Source organism: Stomoxys calcitrans, chromosome 5 (genome assembly GCF_963082655.1).
Source record: "Stomoxys calcitrans chromosome 5, idStoCalc2.1, whole genome shotgun sequence".
In the NCBI taxonomy this organism is placed as follows: domain Eukaryota; kingdom Metazoa; phylum Arthropoda; class Insecta; order Diptera; family Muscidae; genus Stomoxys; species Stomoxys calcitrans.
This window is the reverse complement of record NC_081556.1, coordinates 161501546-161520737: the sequence shown is the minus strand read 5'-3', so window position 1 is coordinate 161520737 and position 19192 is coordinate 161501546. Positions and strand designations below refer to the sequence as shown.

Below are 19192 nucleotides of genomic sequence, written 5' to 3'. Positions count from 1 at the left end.
CTTTATCGACATCGACTTATAGCCTTATAAGAGTCGCATGCATATGTAATGTACGCTGCATGTATAATAAAATTAGGAGATAAAGCCTAGCACTGAGTTCGGATTTTCGCCCGAACTATTGTCAAAAAGCCTTTGAAAATTAGTGACGAAGATAATGCAAACACATTCCAAAGAATGAGCACTATGAGCAAACTAGCAGTGAAATGTCGCTACGTCAGCATAAATTTCGATTTAAATAATAGCAAATGTAATTCTTTATTGGAATATATTAAATATATAATAAAGAAATATGACCAATAGTAAAAAGTTCAGTGTGAACATAGGACATCAACAAGCTCTCTCCATCTGACTCTATTGTTGTCCAAAGCCTTGGTCTGATTCTACCATATATGGGTTGATTCCAACTCTTCTTTCGTGCAGCGGACCCATGTGTTTCGCTGTCCTTGCGGATCCCAGTCTAGGACAACTCTCGCTATATCACCGAGTGGTCGGCATAGAATACTACGACCCAACCAGGTTCATTTTCTCTTCCGAATTTCTACATCGACGGAGGTAGTGTCTGCTCTCATTTGAAATACAGTTTAGCCAGAAATTCCGAAGTATTTGTCGCAGGCAGTGATTTATAAAAATTTGCATTTTGCGGGAAGTCGTTTGTGTCAAGCTCCAAGTTGTACAGCCATATAAGTCAGAATCGTCACAATACTGGTGAAGATTCTGACTTTTGTATTACGCGAGATATCACTACATCTCCAAACTTTGTTGAGTTTAAGAAAAGCGAAGGTGCTTCTAGCCTTATTGCGGATGTCTACTTCTGATCCCTCGTCATAGTAGGTTTGTTACCAAGATAGGAATAGATGTCAACATCTTTAATGACATGGCCGTTTTAGTGAGCGGTGAGAGTACCCTTATGATTGGGCTAAATATTCGAATTGAATAGCACTCAGTGACGTGTAAGAAGTTTGCCCCAGTTCCTAAGTGCGAAAAACTCCATCCACAATGAGTTTCACTTGTTATTATAAATTCCCGGTTTCTCATTGGTCTTCAAATGGCACTGTGTACATTCCAGTAACATCAATGGAATATCTGTCAAATTTAGGATAACATATTTCATTGCTTTCGGATGTTATTAAATCGCTGACCGGTTTATGATTTTGAATATGGGACAACAGTTTACTCTCTAAAACACTCTCATTGCAGTGGTTCCACTGCAATGAAAGCATTTTGGAGTGTTTGGTCACTAGGACATATTGAACATTTAAAGCAAAACGAAAGATACTGATGCAAGTGCCTTCGAATGGATGGTGTCACTTTCTTGTCGCCTTTTTCTCTTTGGTATTGTTGTTGTTGTTGGTATTCCACAATGCACGAAGTAAAGCTACACAAAAGCGAAGTGTTCACCCCGATTATCATCACTTGTGGTGGTGGTGATCATCGCCTTCGTCGTCGTCATAACCGCCCATACCCCGAAATAAGAAACGCCATCGATTATCATCTTTTGTGGAAACGATAACGATCACCATCTCGCAAGCAAGTCTGTCTCTTCCAAAGAATACAAAAAATGATGATTCTGACTAAAATCTGTCCAAAAGAAACCTGCTACGAGCAGGTAGCTGCAATGACAACTAAAAAATCCCAAGGGATCACTGACTCAATGCCTGTTTCCTTTTACTTACATGCAGGGCTACATAGCACACAATATTAAATGTGTTGGGAAAAAGGATCAGGATTTGAACCGAAAACAATAAATCCATTGTCTAACGGCGGTGAGGGTTGTTTATGGACTATCGGAAAATAAATCCTCCCAAGAAAAGGAATGGTGCTTGTGCACACACCATTGTGTAGGCATGCAGTTTGAATAGCAGGTAGAAAGAAAGATTCTCATGTCGAATCTTGACGCATCTGAAAGTAACCCCCATGAATATGGGCTGTGATTTTAGTCGAAGTACAATTCTTGCAGTTTCTTGCACTACCACAATCATCGCATAGATGACTATGCAGTTGATAGATGAACACGAACACACACACATTAACACAAACGCAGAGAATTATAAATTCCTTTGGGCATTCATAATGTTCATGTCCGTCTTGACACACACACACACACACGCTACATAAGTGATTCGAAGCATCTCTCCCTGTTGGTCGTTTTTGCACGCTCGTTTCTCTCTCCCTTTGCTAAGTGAAGAACCTTAGGGTTTACATACAGCTTTGCTTTTGTTGTTCTAATGGGGTTCGTCTTTCTATTCTATACCTACATCCATACATTGATATACACTTATAAGTCGTCGGTGCGTTTTTGTTTGTTCGTTTCCTGTATGTGTTGGTGGATAGTATTAAAAGGCTGTTTGTATTTTCTTTGCTTTTGTGTGTTTAAACCCCGAAGCCGGCATTTCGATGTTGTCTTTAAGGTATGTTTTTTTTTTTTTTGTTTTTGGAAATTTCTCAGAATCGTCTTTGGCTTTAATTTTCAAAGACGAAAAAGAGATCGGCACACTGAGACAGTGAACCCATGCTTCATTTAAGTAAACAGGCATAGTCCACGCACATAGCTACTGCATACATACCAACATTTTATCGAAGCTCAGGCCAAATATCCAATTCGCAAAATGCCAGATAAAAGGAAACCAAGTTTTTGCCTCTAATGATAGGATACATGTAGCGATTGTAGAAGTGCAGAAAAATTAAAAACTAATGGTTGGTCCTTCGCTTTTTGCCAAATTCTTTCGTTGTTTCCTTTTTAGATAAAAGATTTTGAAGCAAAAAATTTTGTAGAATTCATCCAGTAGGACCTTCGCTTATGATTTATGAAACATTTTAAATAAAAATATTATGTTTATTATGTTTTAAAAAAGCAATCGCGAAAAATATGCTTTCAACTGTGAAAAACGAACGTAGTACCAGCCTCAATGCATTTATTTTGTTTATTTTTTATATCTGGCTAAGATTTTTGATACATAACACAAGTATTTCCCATGTACATTATATTAAGGAAGAAGGGGCTACTTTCTCACATCAATGAGTGCAGGTGCATGAAAAACCAATCTTTCAAATTTTTAGTAACGTGGAAAATTTCATATATTGGCTGCAGGGTGACGCTTGCTGATACACGTTCCCCAGTAAGAAGTCTAAAGGAGATGCAGATGCGAACAGATATGGGGCACACCTCATGGGTCTGTCATCGGTATCATGGGTCGGTCATCGCCCATTGCAGCCTTTGAAAAAATCGAAAGAGAATCAGTGAAAGTAGGTTTGGCCCTGAACAGAGATAAGACAAGCCTTGCACATCCAAGCCGATAAAGAAAGTGAAGAATGTTAGGAACCACAACTTTGAGATAGTCAACAACCTCATCTATCTCGGCACCTCCATAACCGAAACACCAATTTTGAGATAAAGTGAAGAATAATGCTGGCAAATAGATGGTACTTTGTATTAAGCAACCCGTTTAGAAACAAGGTCATCTCTCGACAGACAAAGATGATTCTATACAAGACACTGGTACTATTGAAATAAACTTTATATTCGAGCACTTGTTGTTGAATTTCATCACTATCGTTTTGATGTTTTATTTTATGGTATAGAAAATTACATTTTGTCAAGAAATTTCGAATCGAACAAAACGATATGTTGTCATTATTAATTTTCAATAGGTACTACCAGTGTTGTTATATGGTTGCGAGGCATGGGCACTTGGGAAAACAGACAAGCCAGTGCTTGGAGTGTTTGAGCGAAAGATACTTCGTAAAATGTATGGACCACTTTGCATTGGTGGAGAGTATCGAATGAACCACGAACTCTATGACGAACGGATAAATATATTTTCATGAAATTACAAAGGGTGATTTTTAGCTATTATCTTTTTGGCAACACTGGTTTAAACTGCTCACGCACGTTTCGTGTTTTGTTTGACTGTCAAACATCTTTAGTTTGTTCCATTATTAATTAACCATGAATCGTCTTACAAACGAACAACGCATGCAAATTTTTGAATTTTATTATCAAAATGCGTGCTCTGTTAAGGAACGCGCGTTTCTTCCATTGAGCGACGAAGCTCATTTGTGGCTCAATGGGTACGTAAATATGCAGAATTGTCGATTTTAGAGTGAAGATTAGCCAGAAGGAGATTTGCAAGAACTGCCAATGAATTCAGAAAAAGTCACAGTTTGGTGCGGTTTGTGGGCTGGTGGCATCATTGGACCGTACTTCTTCAAAGATGATGCGAATTGTAATTTATTGAGAGGCGAGTTCGGTGAACATTTTATTTCACGTTCGGGACCGGTTAATTGGCCGCCTAGATCGTGCGATTTAACGCCTTTAGACTATTTTTTGTGGGGCTTTGTTATAAAGCTCATGTCTATACAGACAACCCTACTTGAATTGACGCATTGGAAGACAACATTGAAGCATTTATTCGTGAGATACCGACCGAAATGTTGGAAAGCATATGCCAAAATTGGACTAAGCGGATGGACCATTTGAGGCGCAGTCACGGTCAACATTTGCATGAAATAATCTTCAAACATTAAATTATATGGATCGCACTATCGATTCAAATAAAAATTTCATGCATTTTTCTGAATTTTATATTTGTATACCCTACACCACTACTGTGATACATGGTATTATAACTTAGTGCATTTGTTTGTAACACCCAAAAGAAAGAAATATAGACTCTCTGATAAGTACACCAATCGACTCAGAATCACTTCCTGATTCGATTTAGCTATGTCCGTCTGGCCATGTTAATTTGTGTACAAACTACAGGTCGGAGTTTTCATTCGATCGTTCCGATCAAATTTTGTACAGGCATGTTTTTCGGCATATAGACGAAGCCTATTGAAATTTGAAAAAATCGGTTCAGATTTAGGTATAGCTCCCATACATATGTTCGTCCGATTTGCAATAATACTGGAATAAAATGATTATTTGTTAACAGATTCTCTCGAAATGTGGCAAGAAGGATTTTTTCTTGACTCTCGACATTACTGGTGAATTTCATAGAAATCGGTCTAGATTTAGATATAGCTCTCATTTATATATATCGCCCGATTTTCACTCCTAAGGCCATTGCAAGCGCATTTATGGATCAATCTCCCCAAATTTTGTACAGCGCTTTCCCCGACGACTACCACAATTCTAAGAAGTTTGCTAGAAATCGGTTCAGATTTAGAAGTAGCTCCTATATATATGTTCGTCATTTTTTGGTTAATTTGCAATAATGTTGTAGTTGCCCATCGTAATTATTACAAGTTGAACATATTTGCTCAAAACTTGATACGGATTGTTTAATAACCCATCTGAAAACATTCGCCGAGGTCCATCAAAGTTGGTTCAGAATACGATATAGCTCCCACTTTGTACCTATAGTGTAGGTGTAGAGTATTATAAAGTCGGCACCGCCCGACTTTTGCCTTTCCTGGTTTTTTTATAAACTTTCCTGTAGCTCTTAAAAAATCATCGTTTATATGGTTATATTGGTTGCCCAAAAAGTAATTGCGGATTTTTCATATAGTCGGCGTTGACAAATTTTTTCACAGCTTGTGACTCTGTAATTGCATTCTTTCTTCTGTCAGTTATCAGCTGCTACTTTTAGCTTGCTTTAGAAAAAAAAGCGTAAAACAAGTATATTTGATTAAATTGTTTCGATAAAAAATCAAAAAAAAAAAAATATGTGTTGTAGTCGAATATCCCAACAGCAATTTGAGATATTTGGCACAGAAATGCTTGTGCTCATTAAAAAACTTAATATAAATTTTGGCCACATTTCTTGACAAATATACCCATATACTGAGGAAAAATATTTTCAAAATCGGCATTTTTCAGTAAAATGGCCGTAGAGTCTTCAAACCAACGTTTTCATTTGTTTTCATTTTTTTGCTATACTTTTGCTGCTATCAAAATCTGTTAAGAAATTGAAAAACGGTTCAAAAACACAAACAAACAAATTACAATACCACCCTCTGCGAAAATTTCAAACCCAATTTTGTTAGTCGAATTTCTTGGACATTATAAAAGACATCCCGCACACAAGCGCACCAAATATGAAATTCATTTGGACCATAAATTCGCTTTAGGCAGCCTTAACGCAAGGGGACCAATGGGCCCCTGGGCCCTTAAATTGCACACAGTCTGGATAACACCCCGCTATAACCATGTAAAATTTTCTGAAGATATTCCTATTCATTCATAAATGGCAGACGTATTTCCACTTATTTTTTCGCCATCCCACTGTGCGACGTTAGCATAGTTAAGCGTACTTGCGTTGGCAAGGTCATTTTGTCAGAACGAATGAAGAAGCTCCAGCGAAGAAGTCTTTTGAAGGCGAACACTGTGGTACACGCAAACCGGGACAACCACAAGTCCGATAGAAAGATCAAGTGGTAAAAGACATCTCGAAACTTGGTGTCAGAGGTTTTAGAAGGAGCACAGAAGACCGAGGCGCTTGGCGCTAAGTGGGTGAGTAATTTGACTTCACTAAAGTCCCCAGTGTGCACAATTCTTTTTCGATGTGGCATACTTATGTTTCGTTATGAATTTAAATCCAAAATATGTGTATTTCCAATTTGTGAAATGGCTTTAATTTTATTCAATGAGTTAAGTTGCGATTTCTACAATCATCAAGAAGTATGGTTCAAAGTCGTGCATCATGCCGCCATAGTGGAGGTTGCATAATTTCGTCCCACCCCTTGTTGTTGCATATAGCTTCCAATAGGATGGGGTCGAATTAAAAAAAATCTACATCTCAAGTTGTGGATATTTGGCCAATTGTTTTCATTTCTGGACCACTGTGCATCATTATTGGAAATTTTAAAGAATTTTGTGGAAAGCTCAAATTTAATCTGCATATAGTGCCTGGTTCTAAACCTATATAGGGAATGCGAAAGCGAGGGCTATCCTTTTCATAGCTTCGCCAACAGACGTCGAAGAATATGAAAGCTGCTTTGAAAATGGGACGTAAACACTTCGGGTAGTCTAATTCATATTTCTTTGGGTTTTAATCAAGTTCATCAGTTATACACACACGTACAATAACAATTTAAACTCATATGTAGTTATTTATAGAATGATTTTCCGAATACGGTGGCAGGGAGAGGATTCTTTTTCGTTAATAAGAAATGTACCTAAAATGGCGATTTCATTTAATTTGAAGTTTAAATTGAAGCTATACTCCAAAACGATTGAAACTTTTAAACGAGTACTTTATGTGCGAATAGGTATATATAGATATATCAAGTTTTAATGGAGAATCTGGCAAAAATGTTAAATCGCTAAAGCTACAAATTCGAAAGGACCCTCAATGCAGTGTAGCAAGCAGAGAAATATGTACCTGCTTCATTTTGTTCCTTTACAAGATGTGATAGGATCCTTGCATGAATATTGAAACTTTTACTGTACTTTTTGAAAGTGGATTGGCAGTGATCAAAGATTTGAGCAAAGATATCAGTGATTTCAGAATCTTCCTTAAGAACGCTTCCTAGTCCATATGACAAGAAGCAACCAAGTGTTCGTAAGAACGTCCATCCATCTGTATCTTAGACCACACACATACGTGCTTACACACAAGTCTCAAATACTCGCACGCCCTCCACCACCAACGACTCTGTCAGTTGTACCCATCGCACTGCAATAGAAGAACCCACACACACACACATATTCACTGACAAACGCTCACAGTCGGTCGCCAGCAGTCACAAAGAATTCTACCTAAATCTCTGTGTCGCCACCTCACACACACACACACGCAAACTCTGAATAGATGGGATTTGTGTAGTGGTGCTTGAATCAGAGTAACCAAATTTCTCTTAGCTCGTATTCCAAGAAATGGCTGAATGTGGAAATTCAGCAAGAGAGTCAATGTGGACTCTTGCTCTCGCCTTGTTTACCACCGCTACCTGCTGGTGTGTTGCCCGGTGCGAGTGTATGCGTGAGCCATGGATGGTTTCATGGATGGAAGGCAAAATGGCATTTTGAACTTATAAACCGAGTTGCTGGCAGAGGGAGAGTTCAGTTTGTGATAGCTCTCAAAACCGTTACAACCGACCAAAGCAAAAATACACGGCACTCGGAGTTTCGGGTTTTTTAAAGTTTTAAAACAAATCCAAAGTGGACGGCGAAAAGAAATAGAGAATACTAAATAATAAAAATATATAAATAATCTTATTTTGCTACGCAATCACAACAACGACAACAAATGTAATATGTATCAGTAAAATATTTAGAAAATTTTCAAAAGAGAGATAATGAAAGTGAAAATTGAAATTGAATTTCGGAAATCAGTTGAAGGCACAAAATATTGAATACTTCTACTTCTGATCGTGTTTAGAGAAATAAAACAAAGAAGTGATAAGAGAACGATACACACACACACACCCGCGTCTAAAAGTTCATTAAGTGATTTTGAGTCATAGTGAAGTTGATTCCATTTCCAAGAAGAGCACGCTCGACACAATCGTTGGCCAAACAATTTGGCGTGTTTGCAAGGCGACTTTGAGCGCCGTTTAGGAGAGACACTTTTGTGTAACCAAAAGCTTCCACCATGGCCACAAACACAGAAATTTTGCCCTTCCACCATCAGACGACACTGTCGTTGCAGACTGCTGCTGCACTGACCAACTACCATGGAGGCGGCGGCGGTGGCGGTGGTGGCACCAGTGGCCTCCACACGGCTACTCAGCTGGCAGCTGCTGCCTGGAGCATGGAGGACCACCTCTACCAACAGACTGAGCTACCCGGCCTCACACGGACGGCACATCATCTGCTGCGTTTCACTCCCTATGCTTTGCATCATCGTCCCCAGCTGCAGTCATTACCACCCGCGTTGTATCTCCAGCATGCAGCTGCCGCAGCAGCTGCGGCGGCAGCGGCTGCAGCTCATGCGCAGCATCACCATCACCATCATCACATGCAACAGAGACCAGCGTCTCCTGATAGCCCACCTCCTGTTGAGGGCCTACAGATAACGAATCTCTTTCCCGAAATTTTGGAAATGATTTTCGACAAACTCTCCGTGAAGGATTTGGGAAGAGCTGCTCAGGTGTGCACCACTTGGCGAGATGTGGCCTATTCGAAGAGTATTTGGAAAGGCGTCGAGGCCAAATTGCATCTGAAGAGATCGAGTCCTAGTCTATTTAATTGTCTGGTAAAGCGGGGCATTAAGAAAGTCCAGATTTTGTCACTGCGAAGATCGCTCAAGGACCTGGTCATGGGCGTTCCGGCTTTGACCTCCCTCAACCTCAGTGGCTGCTTCAATGTGGCCGATGTCAATTTGGGCCATGCTTTCTCTGTGGACTTGCCTAATCTGAAAGTTCTAGACCTCTCGTTGTGTAAACAAATCACGGATACTAGTCTCGGCCGCATAGCACAGCACCTGAAGAACCTGGAAACCCTGGAACTTGGTGGATGCTGCAACATTACCAACACCGGCCTCCTGCTGATTGCGTGGGGTCTGAAGAAACTGAAAAACCTAAACCTACGTTCCTGCTGGCACATCAGCGATCAAGGCATTGGTCATCTGTCTGGTCTCAACAAATCCACCGCCGAGGGAAATTTGGAATTGGAGTACCTTGGTCTGCAAGATTGCCAACGCCTGAGCGATGAAGCTTTGGGCCACATAGCACAAGGTCTAACGTCACTAAAATCGATCAACCTAAGTTTCTGCGTCTCCATAACCGACAGTGGTCTAAAGCACTTGGCCCGAATGCCGAAACTGGAGCAGCTCAATTTACGTTCCTGCGACAACATATCCGACATCGGCATGGCCTATCTCACTGAAGGTGGTAGCGGCATCACATCCCTGGATGTGAGTTTCTGCGACAAAATCAGCGACCAGGCGCTTACCCACATTGCCCAAGGCTTGTACCGACTGCGCTCGCTGTCACTCAACCAATGCCAAATAACGGATCAGGGCATGCTCAAAATAGCCAAAGCACTAACGGATTTAGAAAATCTAAACATCGGCCAGTGTTCTCGCATCACAGACAAGGGCCTGCAGACGTTGGCAGAAGAGTTGTCCAATTTGAAAACCATTGATCTCTATGGCTGCACCCAACTGTCTTCCAAGGGCTTAGATGTCATCATGAAGCTCCCCAAATTAGTCAAATTAAATCTCGGCCTGTGGCTTGTGAGATGATGTGCTTCGACCCCCCAAACCGGAAACGTCCAGAAGCACGGGTCAGCGGCCACCGTCAAATCAGTTCACACAGACCCCGACCAAAATGACACGTATCGAGCCTATGCTTTAGATGCATTTCGGCCAGGAAGGAGTGACGACTACCAACGACATGATGATGAGACCCCTCGCAGTTCGTCGCCGCATCGCAGGGACATTCAAAAACCAACCAACTGACAATGCTGTTTCATCTCCAAGCAGAATTTATTGTCTGCTCATCGCAACGACAAGAAACGACGGCACTCTGGACTTGCAGAGTCGTCTTTGAGTTACTGATGCTACAACAACAAGAACAACAATGGATGGTTAGAGATGCCAGAAGGCCAGCGAACTAAAGAAATGAACGAACGAACGTACATACGCACGCCCGCACTACACTCAAGAACAGGCGCGATCAAAGATGCGTTTTCCTGGAATTCACTTCCACACATACACAAAAGAAAGAAGGTCGTACATAAGCCCAACTCTCGACTCGACATTGCGAACCACGGCCATAATCAAATACACACACACACATCCATCAACCATTCACAATCACCACACTAATACTCTGTCTGGCCTGAACCCATGTCCAGGCGAGCCATTCGAAAAAAAACCTTTCGAGCCGTATACGAACAATACAAGTTTAACTTTTGAAATTTAAAATTTGTTGTTGTATTTTTTTTTTTGAGGGCATTAGCATTTTTGTTGCTGCTTACGAAACACCAACAACAAACAACAGCAACTGGCTTTCCTTCGAAGTACGATGTGCGATGTACATGAATAGATACGCTTGCATGTGTGTGACTTTGTATATGCGTGTGTATGCATGCATGTGGACTTGACGATGAACTGCAAGATGCCCTCCCCGTCCTAAGCTGATGCATGCGTGCAACCTTACCTCCACTCTGACTTCTGTGCTTCTCATTGTTGTTCCCGCTGCCGCTGCGGTGCAGCGCCGAGCAACAGAAAGTAAACAGACCCTGAAATTAATCGGAGGAGTAGGAAATGTTGTCGTGGTCTCTGGCCACAGGCACTGATGGAATCACAGGGTCCCAGGCAGTTTTGTATGGAATCCTGAAAGATTTGTTGAAGGATTCCAGAAGTTGGGCATACCTTCTTGCCTATTATTAATTTTTATGTTGAGATTGACTTGTTGTGTAAGCGTCCCTTAAGAATTCTACAAATCTGAATATGAATTCGTTATTAAAAAAAAACAAGTAAAAGCGCGTTAAGAAGAATCTTCTATAACCTCTCCAATGGATCGCATGTGACTAGTTCTTAGAATGACTTTTTCAAATATATAAGCGCTATATTATGGACCGTACTTGTCAGGGCTGTTAGAAGTCAAAGAAGAATACCACCTCCAAAACTTCAGGCAAATCAATTGATAATTGCGCCATTCACATGTTGGGAATGTCAAATTGGGAGTTCAGTTTATATGGCAGCTTTATCAGGCTGTGAAACGATCGGATAAGAATTACCCCCTCTATATGGCAGCTATATCAGGTTATGAACCGATTTGAACCATACTTGGCACAGTTATTGGAAGTCATACCAAAACACCACGGTAATTGCGCTTTCCAGAGGCTCAAGAAGGTCTGAAGGTCCGTTTATATTATAGCTATAAAAGTTTATTGAAAAATCCTTTCCTGTGCCGGGCACTGTCTGACTTTCCTTGCACTTGGTGAAACAGATTTGTTATTGGATATCCATAATTTGCTATAGTAATCTGTATGGGCAAGATAGATGGATTTGGTCATGTCGGACTTGGTTTGCTCTTTGCGTTCACAGTTCCAAAATTATTTTACTAAACCTGTTACTGGGAATTTCTGCCCTGTTTTATCTGGTCTTTTTTTTTTTGAGTCAAGCATAGCGGTTGATTAGGCTAGGGAGCGTCGTGGGGGATTGAGACAAGACAAAAACATGCACACTTACAAACGCATATGCATACGTACACACATAAGCATTTTTAAATTAAAACAGAAACTTCATAGCTTTCGTTTGCCACAGCACAGAATAACAGAAGAAAAACGTCGTAGTCCGTAGTCGTCGGTAGTATTTCACAAAAAGTAAAACTAAATACACAGCAACAACGAAGACGACGACAACGTGAAGAACACCACACCGCCGCACACAAGCATTCTGCCAGAAAGCAGCGAACAACCAAACAAACATGCACGCTTACATACCATGCCATACACACATGCATATGGCTCGGTACACATGTAGTATGTATGAATGGGTGATTGTGTGTGCGAGAAGATATGGCCAAAGCAGAACTGAAAACAGTTACAATGGGGAAACAATATGCGAGTGTAGAAGAACGCCACAAAGAAGAAACGAAAAAACAACACCGACCAACAGCAACAACAGTGACATGAACATGAACGTTATCAAAATGCAAGCAGGCTTGTCAGGCGGACAGGCAGACAGTCGCAACAATACCCCACGTACAAACTCACACTCCCATGCTCATACTCATACATCCGATACGTGCATAGCCGCCACACGGACAAACGAACGAACGGAATGAGAGACCGACTAAACCAGACCAGTATTTGACTAAAAAAGCAACCAGAAACCAATCCAAAGCAAAACAAAGCAGCAAAGCGAGTATTTCTTCCAGCCCTCTGTATTGCGCTGGAACTGGTACCCATTAAAAATACGCTACACGCTGACGGTGAATTCATTGGCCAAACAGGGACGGTGTCTGAAAACATTTTGCTCTCGCTTCAGGAGGGGACAGACTTTTAATTCTTATTCAAAGGAAGAGAGATTTGCGAGAAATTTCAAATCTCTCTCGCCAAGCGGCTAAATGTTCCTCTCCCGGAAACCGGAGATCGCTCAAGTTTTACTTGAAGGACTCACTCAATTTTTCGTATGCCATTTTTGGCGTATTTCACATTCCCTTCAACCAATAATCGCAAGTTACGAACTTACTAAAACATACCTCATTTATACCAACAACATGAGGGGGGTAAACTATTCGACAAACTCATCTCAGGAGAGATGTTTGTGTTTGAAGCCAAAAGCAATGCTGAATAAATATTAAATTTGTAGCCTAAGTTGATTGGTTGACTTTTGCTTCTACAAAAGGCCTAATGAATATCTAAACTTGAACTGGACTACACTCATTGGTTTGTTCGTGGAAAGTATGGAGAGTGCTGAAAAGTTTTTGCCTTAACTTCTTATTTGTCCACCACAGCATTTCTAATTTCACCATACCTACGTCTCTGTAGCACACATTACCAAATCCATTCACATACACACTCTCGTGTACGCAGGCATGTAGGTACATGTGAATCAGTCTGTCTGTCGGTCGGTCGGTTTGCAAGTAGTTTCGTGTACGAGCTTTGTACTTTAATGCATTTCATCGGTGGACGGATGACGACGAGGGGGGAATAGCTAAAGCTTCATATAACAATCGATAAGGCAGGGTACAACACCAACAACCAAGGCGATGATGGCGACGACAACAACTACAGACGGCTTATAGCGAAAGACAATAACAACAACACGAATATCAACGAAAATACCCAAGACATACCCCATCACCACAGGCCGACAGACATCGGTTACGATCCAAAGACTCGACTCTTGGTGGTGGGGCTTTTGGCGGTCTGTTGCACATGCAGTGCCTGCATGCATGCCCGTATGGCTATGGCCAAAGCCAGTTTTTCGTTTCTGCTTCGTCTCTTTGTGCTTCTCAATTTTCTCTGGCGGCTCAGCAACTGTCGTTGATGAATGCGCATGCGCATGTGCGTGCATCGAAAACAATCAAAAAACAAAACCAGGAGATTCGATCCCCGTTGTTTTGTTGTCTTCTGGGCCCCTTGCTGTAGAGGGAGCCGCCGTTGTTGGTGTTGTTGCTTTTAATTTGCCTTCTTACCTTTTTCGGTTGGGATGTTTTTCTTGGAAGAAGTTACACACTGTCGTTTTGTTTGTATCTGCTTGTAACAGTTTTTTTGTTAAAATATTTTTAAAATACACACACACACACACTCAAAAACTAAAGCCTCCTCTGCAGGTTCATGTTTATGCACACGTACACACACACCCACACATAAACCTTTTTAGTCAACTTTTTCCATATGTAAACGAAACGAGAGATACTCGCAAATGTTTAAATTGTTTGTTTTTTTGTTTTTAATTATGTATTACCTACTTCTTGTTTCGAATGGAAAGAAAACTTGCCAATGTGACAACGACAACAACAACAGCAACATCCATGCATGTACATAAATAAGAATTCGTAAGCAAAGACAAAAACAAAAAAAGAGAATTTTTGAGATCAAATTGTTGAAGCAAAACAAAACTGAAAACAGATAACCGAGTAAAATTCTTTCTTTACAAAGTCGAGTTTGAATTTCACGCTAAGTACAACAACAAACCAAAATTGTAATGACCAGCCAATAGCGAGTGAAGAATGAACACGCAAACACATTCATACACATTTTAAATCCCAAAAAGAAAATCTAAAAATTCTTTTTTTCTATTGTGATATAAAATTATTAACAAAATATTTATGTAAGTCTAACATTTAGTTTGTATTCCAAGTAAACAAAAACTTAGTCGATAAGAGGAGACCTTCCGAGAGGGAGGCGGATGACGAACATCAAATTTAGTCGAATTCTGTCACCAAGAGACTCTGTGTATTTTGTATCGCTAATTTTGTCCAGTAGTTTAGCCTCCTATTTTGAAAGCGAACGTGGCATGCAACTCGCCCAGTGCAAGTTGCTGTTCCAAATTCGCGATTCGATCACATTTTGCCTTATTTGCTCTTAACTCTGGTTTTTCTCATCTGTTCGCATTGTTTCTATGTTTGTTCCATTATAACGAATTTGTTTTCCCCATTATCATCAAATTGTAAATTTGTAACAACACAGTGCCTATCAACTGCGATAGAGCCAAACAAGCCAGCCAGCCGTGTGTACTAGTTTTATTTTCATGAGATTTTCAGGTTTTATATAATTTTAATTTTTTTCTATGTTAATTTTATTGTAATATTGCTATTATTATTATCATCATTATGATTAGTTGTATTTGTACCATATATAATTGAATATTAAATTGTTTAAGTTTGTTCTTAGTCTAATCTCAATGAAGTGTAAGTTCAATGGAAACAAAGCAAAACAAAAAAAAAAAACAAAAACACAAAAAAAGAAAAACAAATGACAAATGAAATGAGATCAATACAACAATATACCAAATGAAGAAACAAAAAAAAAACTCTTATAACAAAAACATAACAAACAAGCGTTTCACTTACAGCATATCGATCTATGGAATGGGGGAGGGGTGGTACAATTTGTTTATAGCAATGCTAGGACTTTGAATTAAATCAAGAATGGGGGTAAAAATTCACCAGTCTAATCCTCTACACATGGATGGATTCACAACACTCAAGTGTGTGGTAAGTAAACTTGTGGGAAGGGCAAGTGGGTTTGAAATCGACTCAGCGGAGAACCAGTTTTATTATCATCATTTTATTTTGTAACGCATCACCCTGAAATTCAAAGCCATCTATTTCGGCACTGGTTGCTCTAATCCCTCTTTCATAAATCACCAACTCGCCGTTCTCAACGCATTGAAATATTCATATCAGACTCTATAAGCCACTAGAAAGCGGTGCTAAATATGTGGCCTATTTGCTCTGAATTGGGTAACTGAGCACCATTGCATGGCATTTGTCGTACCACTGAACCTCTTTGATGAAATGGTCAATATGGAAAATTCTTCATACCTACACAGAAAAAATATCACGAAAATTTTTTTAATTAAAAATTTAATTTAAAATAAAAATGTTTTCAATTAAAAAATTATTTGAATCTATCATTTTTTAATTGGATCCAGAGTTTTTTTCAATTACGATGGTGATTGAAATTATGTCAATTCTTAATTATAAAATTAATTGATTCAATAATTTTTTTAATTGAATCTGAGCCTTTTTTAATTACGATCGTTATTGAAATTTTTGTCATTTTCAATTAAAAGATTAATTGATTCAATCATTTGTTTTATTAAATCTGAACTTTTTTTTCAATTTCGATCGTGATAAAAATTTTTGAAATTAATTGATTCCATTCAATTAATTTTTTTAATTGAATATTAAAAAAACTTATTTATAAAATGTGATTGAAAATTTATTCTTTTTTAATTAAACAATACCGGACAAGGCCACAAACTTTTTTTTTCTTTTTGTCGCTCAATTTGTTCGCCAGTTCATTGAAAACAGCTGATTTTATAGAGGGAATAACTAAGTTGGCAAACGAATCGAGTGACAAAAAAAAATTTAATTGTCTAGGCAGTTAGTTCTTGGGATAATTTTTAATGGAATCGAAACATTTTTAAGACTCGACAGCACTGTTATGAGTCTCAGTTTATATAAATACTCTTTATATGTAGAACATAAAACCCCCCCACAAACCCTCTTTCGAATACCTTTTTAAATATCTAGACGCAATTATAATCTGTTTAATGATCAAATATGCATATTAATGGCATAATCGATTAGCATCGATTATATTATAACATATTCTAGATAAATGTTGTTCTGTTTGGTTTACTTTCCCAATGCATGTAATTCATAAAGCTACTATAACAGAAATATTTTATAAACTCTTAGTTTATGTCCGTAGCTAGACCTAAATACGCTTCGCTACTCTTTCTTTTATAATTCGGAAAACTATATTTTCCACTTAATTTTTGGAAAACTCCCCAGAGGTGCTTGTTTTTAAGGAGTGATCAAGGTCTCAAACATAAACCTCAAATTCCTGTTCCAGGAGGTTTCCATATGTGATCCATGTTGCATCGAAATCGGGGGGGTGCGCCCTATACAACTCGCTTTTCGCAAAAATGTTAATATAAAATTTGAATTTTTTCAATTAAATTTTTAGTTGATCCAATTAAAAAATTAATCAATTAATTTGGAAAAAAAAATCAATCTTTTGTTTAATTAGACAAATTAAAAAATTAATTGCAAATGTCAAAAATTTTCAATCAATTGAATATGCAATTTTTTTAATTGAAAATTTTTTCAATCACCTTTTTCAAAAATTTTTATTGATATTATCATTTTCGTGATTGACGCAGTTTCAATCAAAAAATTAATTGGATCAATTAGTTTCATTATTGAAACCATTTTTTTTCTGTGTAACTATCGAAACACTAATGATTTAATAGACTTTGGCAACGAGTGGTCTGATTTTAGATTCTTTATAGCGAAACTAATCTGTCTCGCTCCATACACACATCCGCACTTTGATGAAGGGTGAAATTTTTTCCTAAAAGGCCAAAGGATCGATCCTGACGTGTCATTTACGAGACTATCCATATGACCGTTGAATGTACCATGTGCGTCTCAAAGGAAGGGTCAAAGTGTCAAGCCAGCCTCTAGTAATTTAGAGGGATAAAATCAAAAAACAAAAGGTTAAAAAATGTGTCGTTCGAGAACGGGTAGAGATAACTCTTTGAAATATTGAACGGTTAGAGTGGGGTGTTAACAAAATCATGTGCAAAATTGCAAACATCAAGGCCCTTGGAAGTCCGAGCGGCTGTTGGTAGGGCCCTAAAGTTGGTCCCCTCGACATTTCAAAATTTTTTCAGATTTATGATAACTTTTCCTCCGATTTTCACGAAAATCCCTTCAACAATGTGTGCTTCAGGTCTCAGAGATTTTCGACTTTTATTTTTTTTTTAATCTTGGCCCAGGCTCGCTCCATATTTGCGCATGCATTTGTGTTTCAATTTTCATTTTGAACATGATTTGGATTGGTGACAACATTTACAAAGACTTTGCCGCAAAGAGTGTCTAAATCCGATTATTCAGTTGAAAGTTGTACATCCTGGATGTCAAGAAATGCAAAAAAACGTATTTGCATCGTTTAGTCTGTATTGAAAAACTTGCTTCTAGACATTAATTTGTTCTTTTTCTTTTGTAAATGTTCAATTTTCTATCAAAAAATTGGAAAAACCCCGTGAATTCTGAAACTCCCCCTAACGGGAGGGTCCTTAAAAATGTTTCTTCAAATGTGGATGTTCAATTTTGCTATAGTCGATAAATATATCCCGTATGGTGGGTGTTTTGAGAGGGGAGTGGCTACCCAAACACTTGGCTCCGAAAACGGATATCACATTCGTGGTCTGCTCTCAAATACTTTTATTTGACTCTAATATTTCAAATGGTCTGTAAACAAGCCAAGCTGGACGGGTGCTTTGGAAGTGCTTCGGACATACAGATGTTTGGTCCCTTTAATTTAAGCCCCATAATGCCATTGTCGGTGAATATGTCACTTTTGAGGGTATCCCAAAAAGGAATATCAGATTCGTTTTCAACTTTCAAACACCTTTAATTTGAGTATTTTTTCGGTTTTGCCATATACTAATCTACCAAATGTGGACACCAAATTTTTGTTTTTAGGTTACTATAAGAGTGCAAAAAATCGCTTTTATGGGTGAGCCGAGCTCTGGTTTTTTTAAAAGTTGGGACCAGGCGGAGAGTCCGCTTTTGGCGCCAAACTTCTGGGTTTAAGTCACGTCGTCAACATCAGAAAAGTTTTCAGCGGTGGTTATCTCTTTACTAATGCTGGCAACATTTGTGAGGTGCAGTCGAATCCGCTCAATTGAAGACAGCAAAATACAAGTATTTTGTTTCAATAATCCGATGTTTTCGGAATGCACTCATTAATATGAGAGAAGTCCCCTGTTTCTTAATGGAATTTTCATTGGAAATTTAATATTTATCTGAAGTATCCGTTTTCAAAAATGAAACACCCTATTTTCACCACAGGACCAAATTACACCATCTCTGAAAGATTCAAAAAAAATCGGTTCAGTAGTTTTTGAGTCATATGGATATAAAACCAACAGAAATTGATTTGAAGATTGAAATATTTTTCTGAGACCCTAAACATATATTCTTGGTTGTCTTGACATTCTGAGTCGTCCATCTGTCGAAATCACGAAAGCGTTCGAACGAACAAAGATATCCGCTTGAAGTTTTACACCGATACTTCTTATCGATGAAGGTTGTTGGGGATTGCAAA

The 19192-nt window shown here is 38.8% G+C and overlaps 1 protein-coding gene across 1 annotated transcript; it reads left to right on the top strand.

Moving 5' to 3' along the window:
• The first annotated feature begins 8014 nt into the window (after positions 1-8014).
• LOC106084586 (F-box/LRR-repeat protein 14) lies at positions 8015-15320 on the top strand. Its single transcript, XM_013248399.2, has one exon. It carries the CDS (start codon positions 8535-8537, stop codon positions 10125-10127), a length of 1593 nt encoding a protein of 530 aa, XP_013103853.1. The 5' UTR covers positions 8015-8534; the 3' UTR covers positions 10128-15320.
• The last annotated feature ends 3872 nt before the right edge of the window (positions 15321-19192 follow it).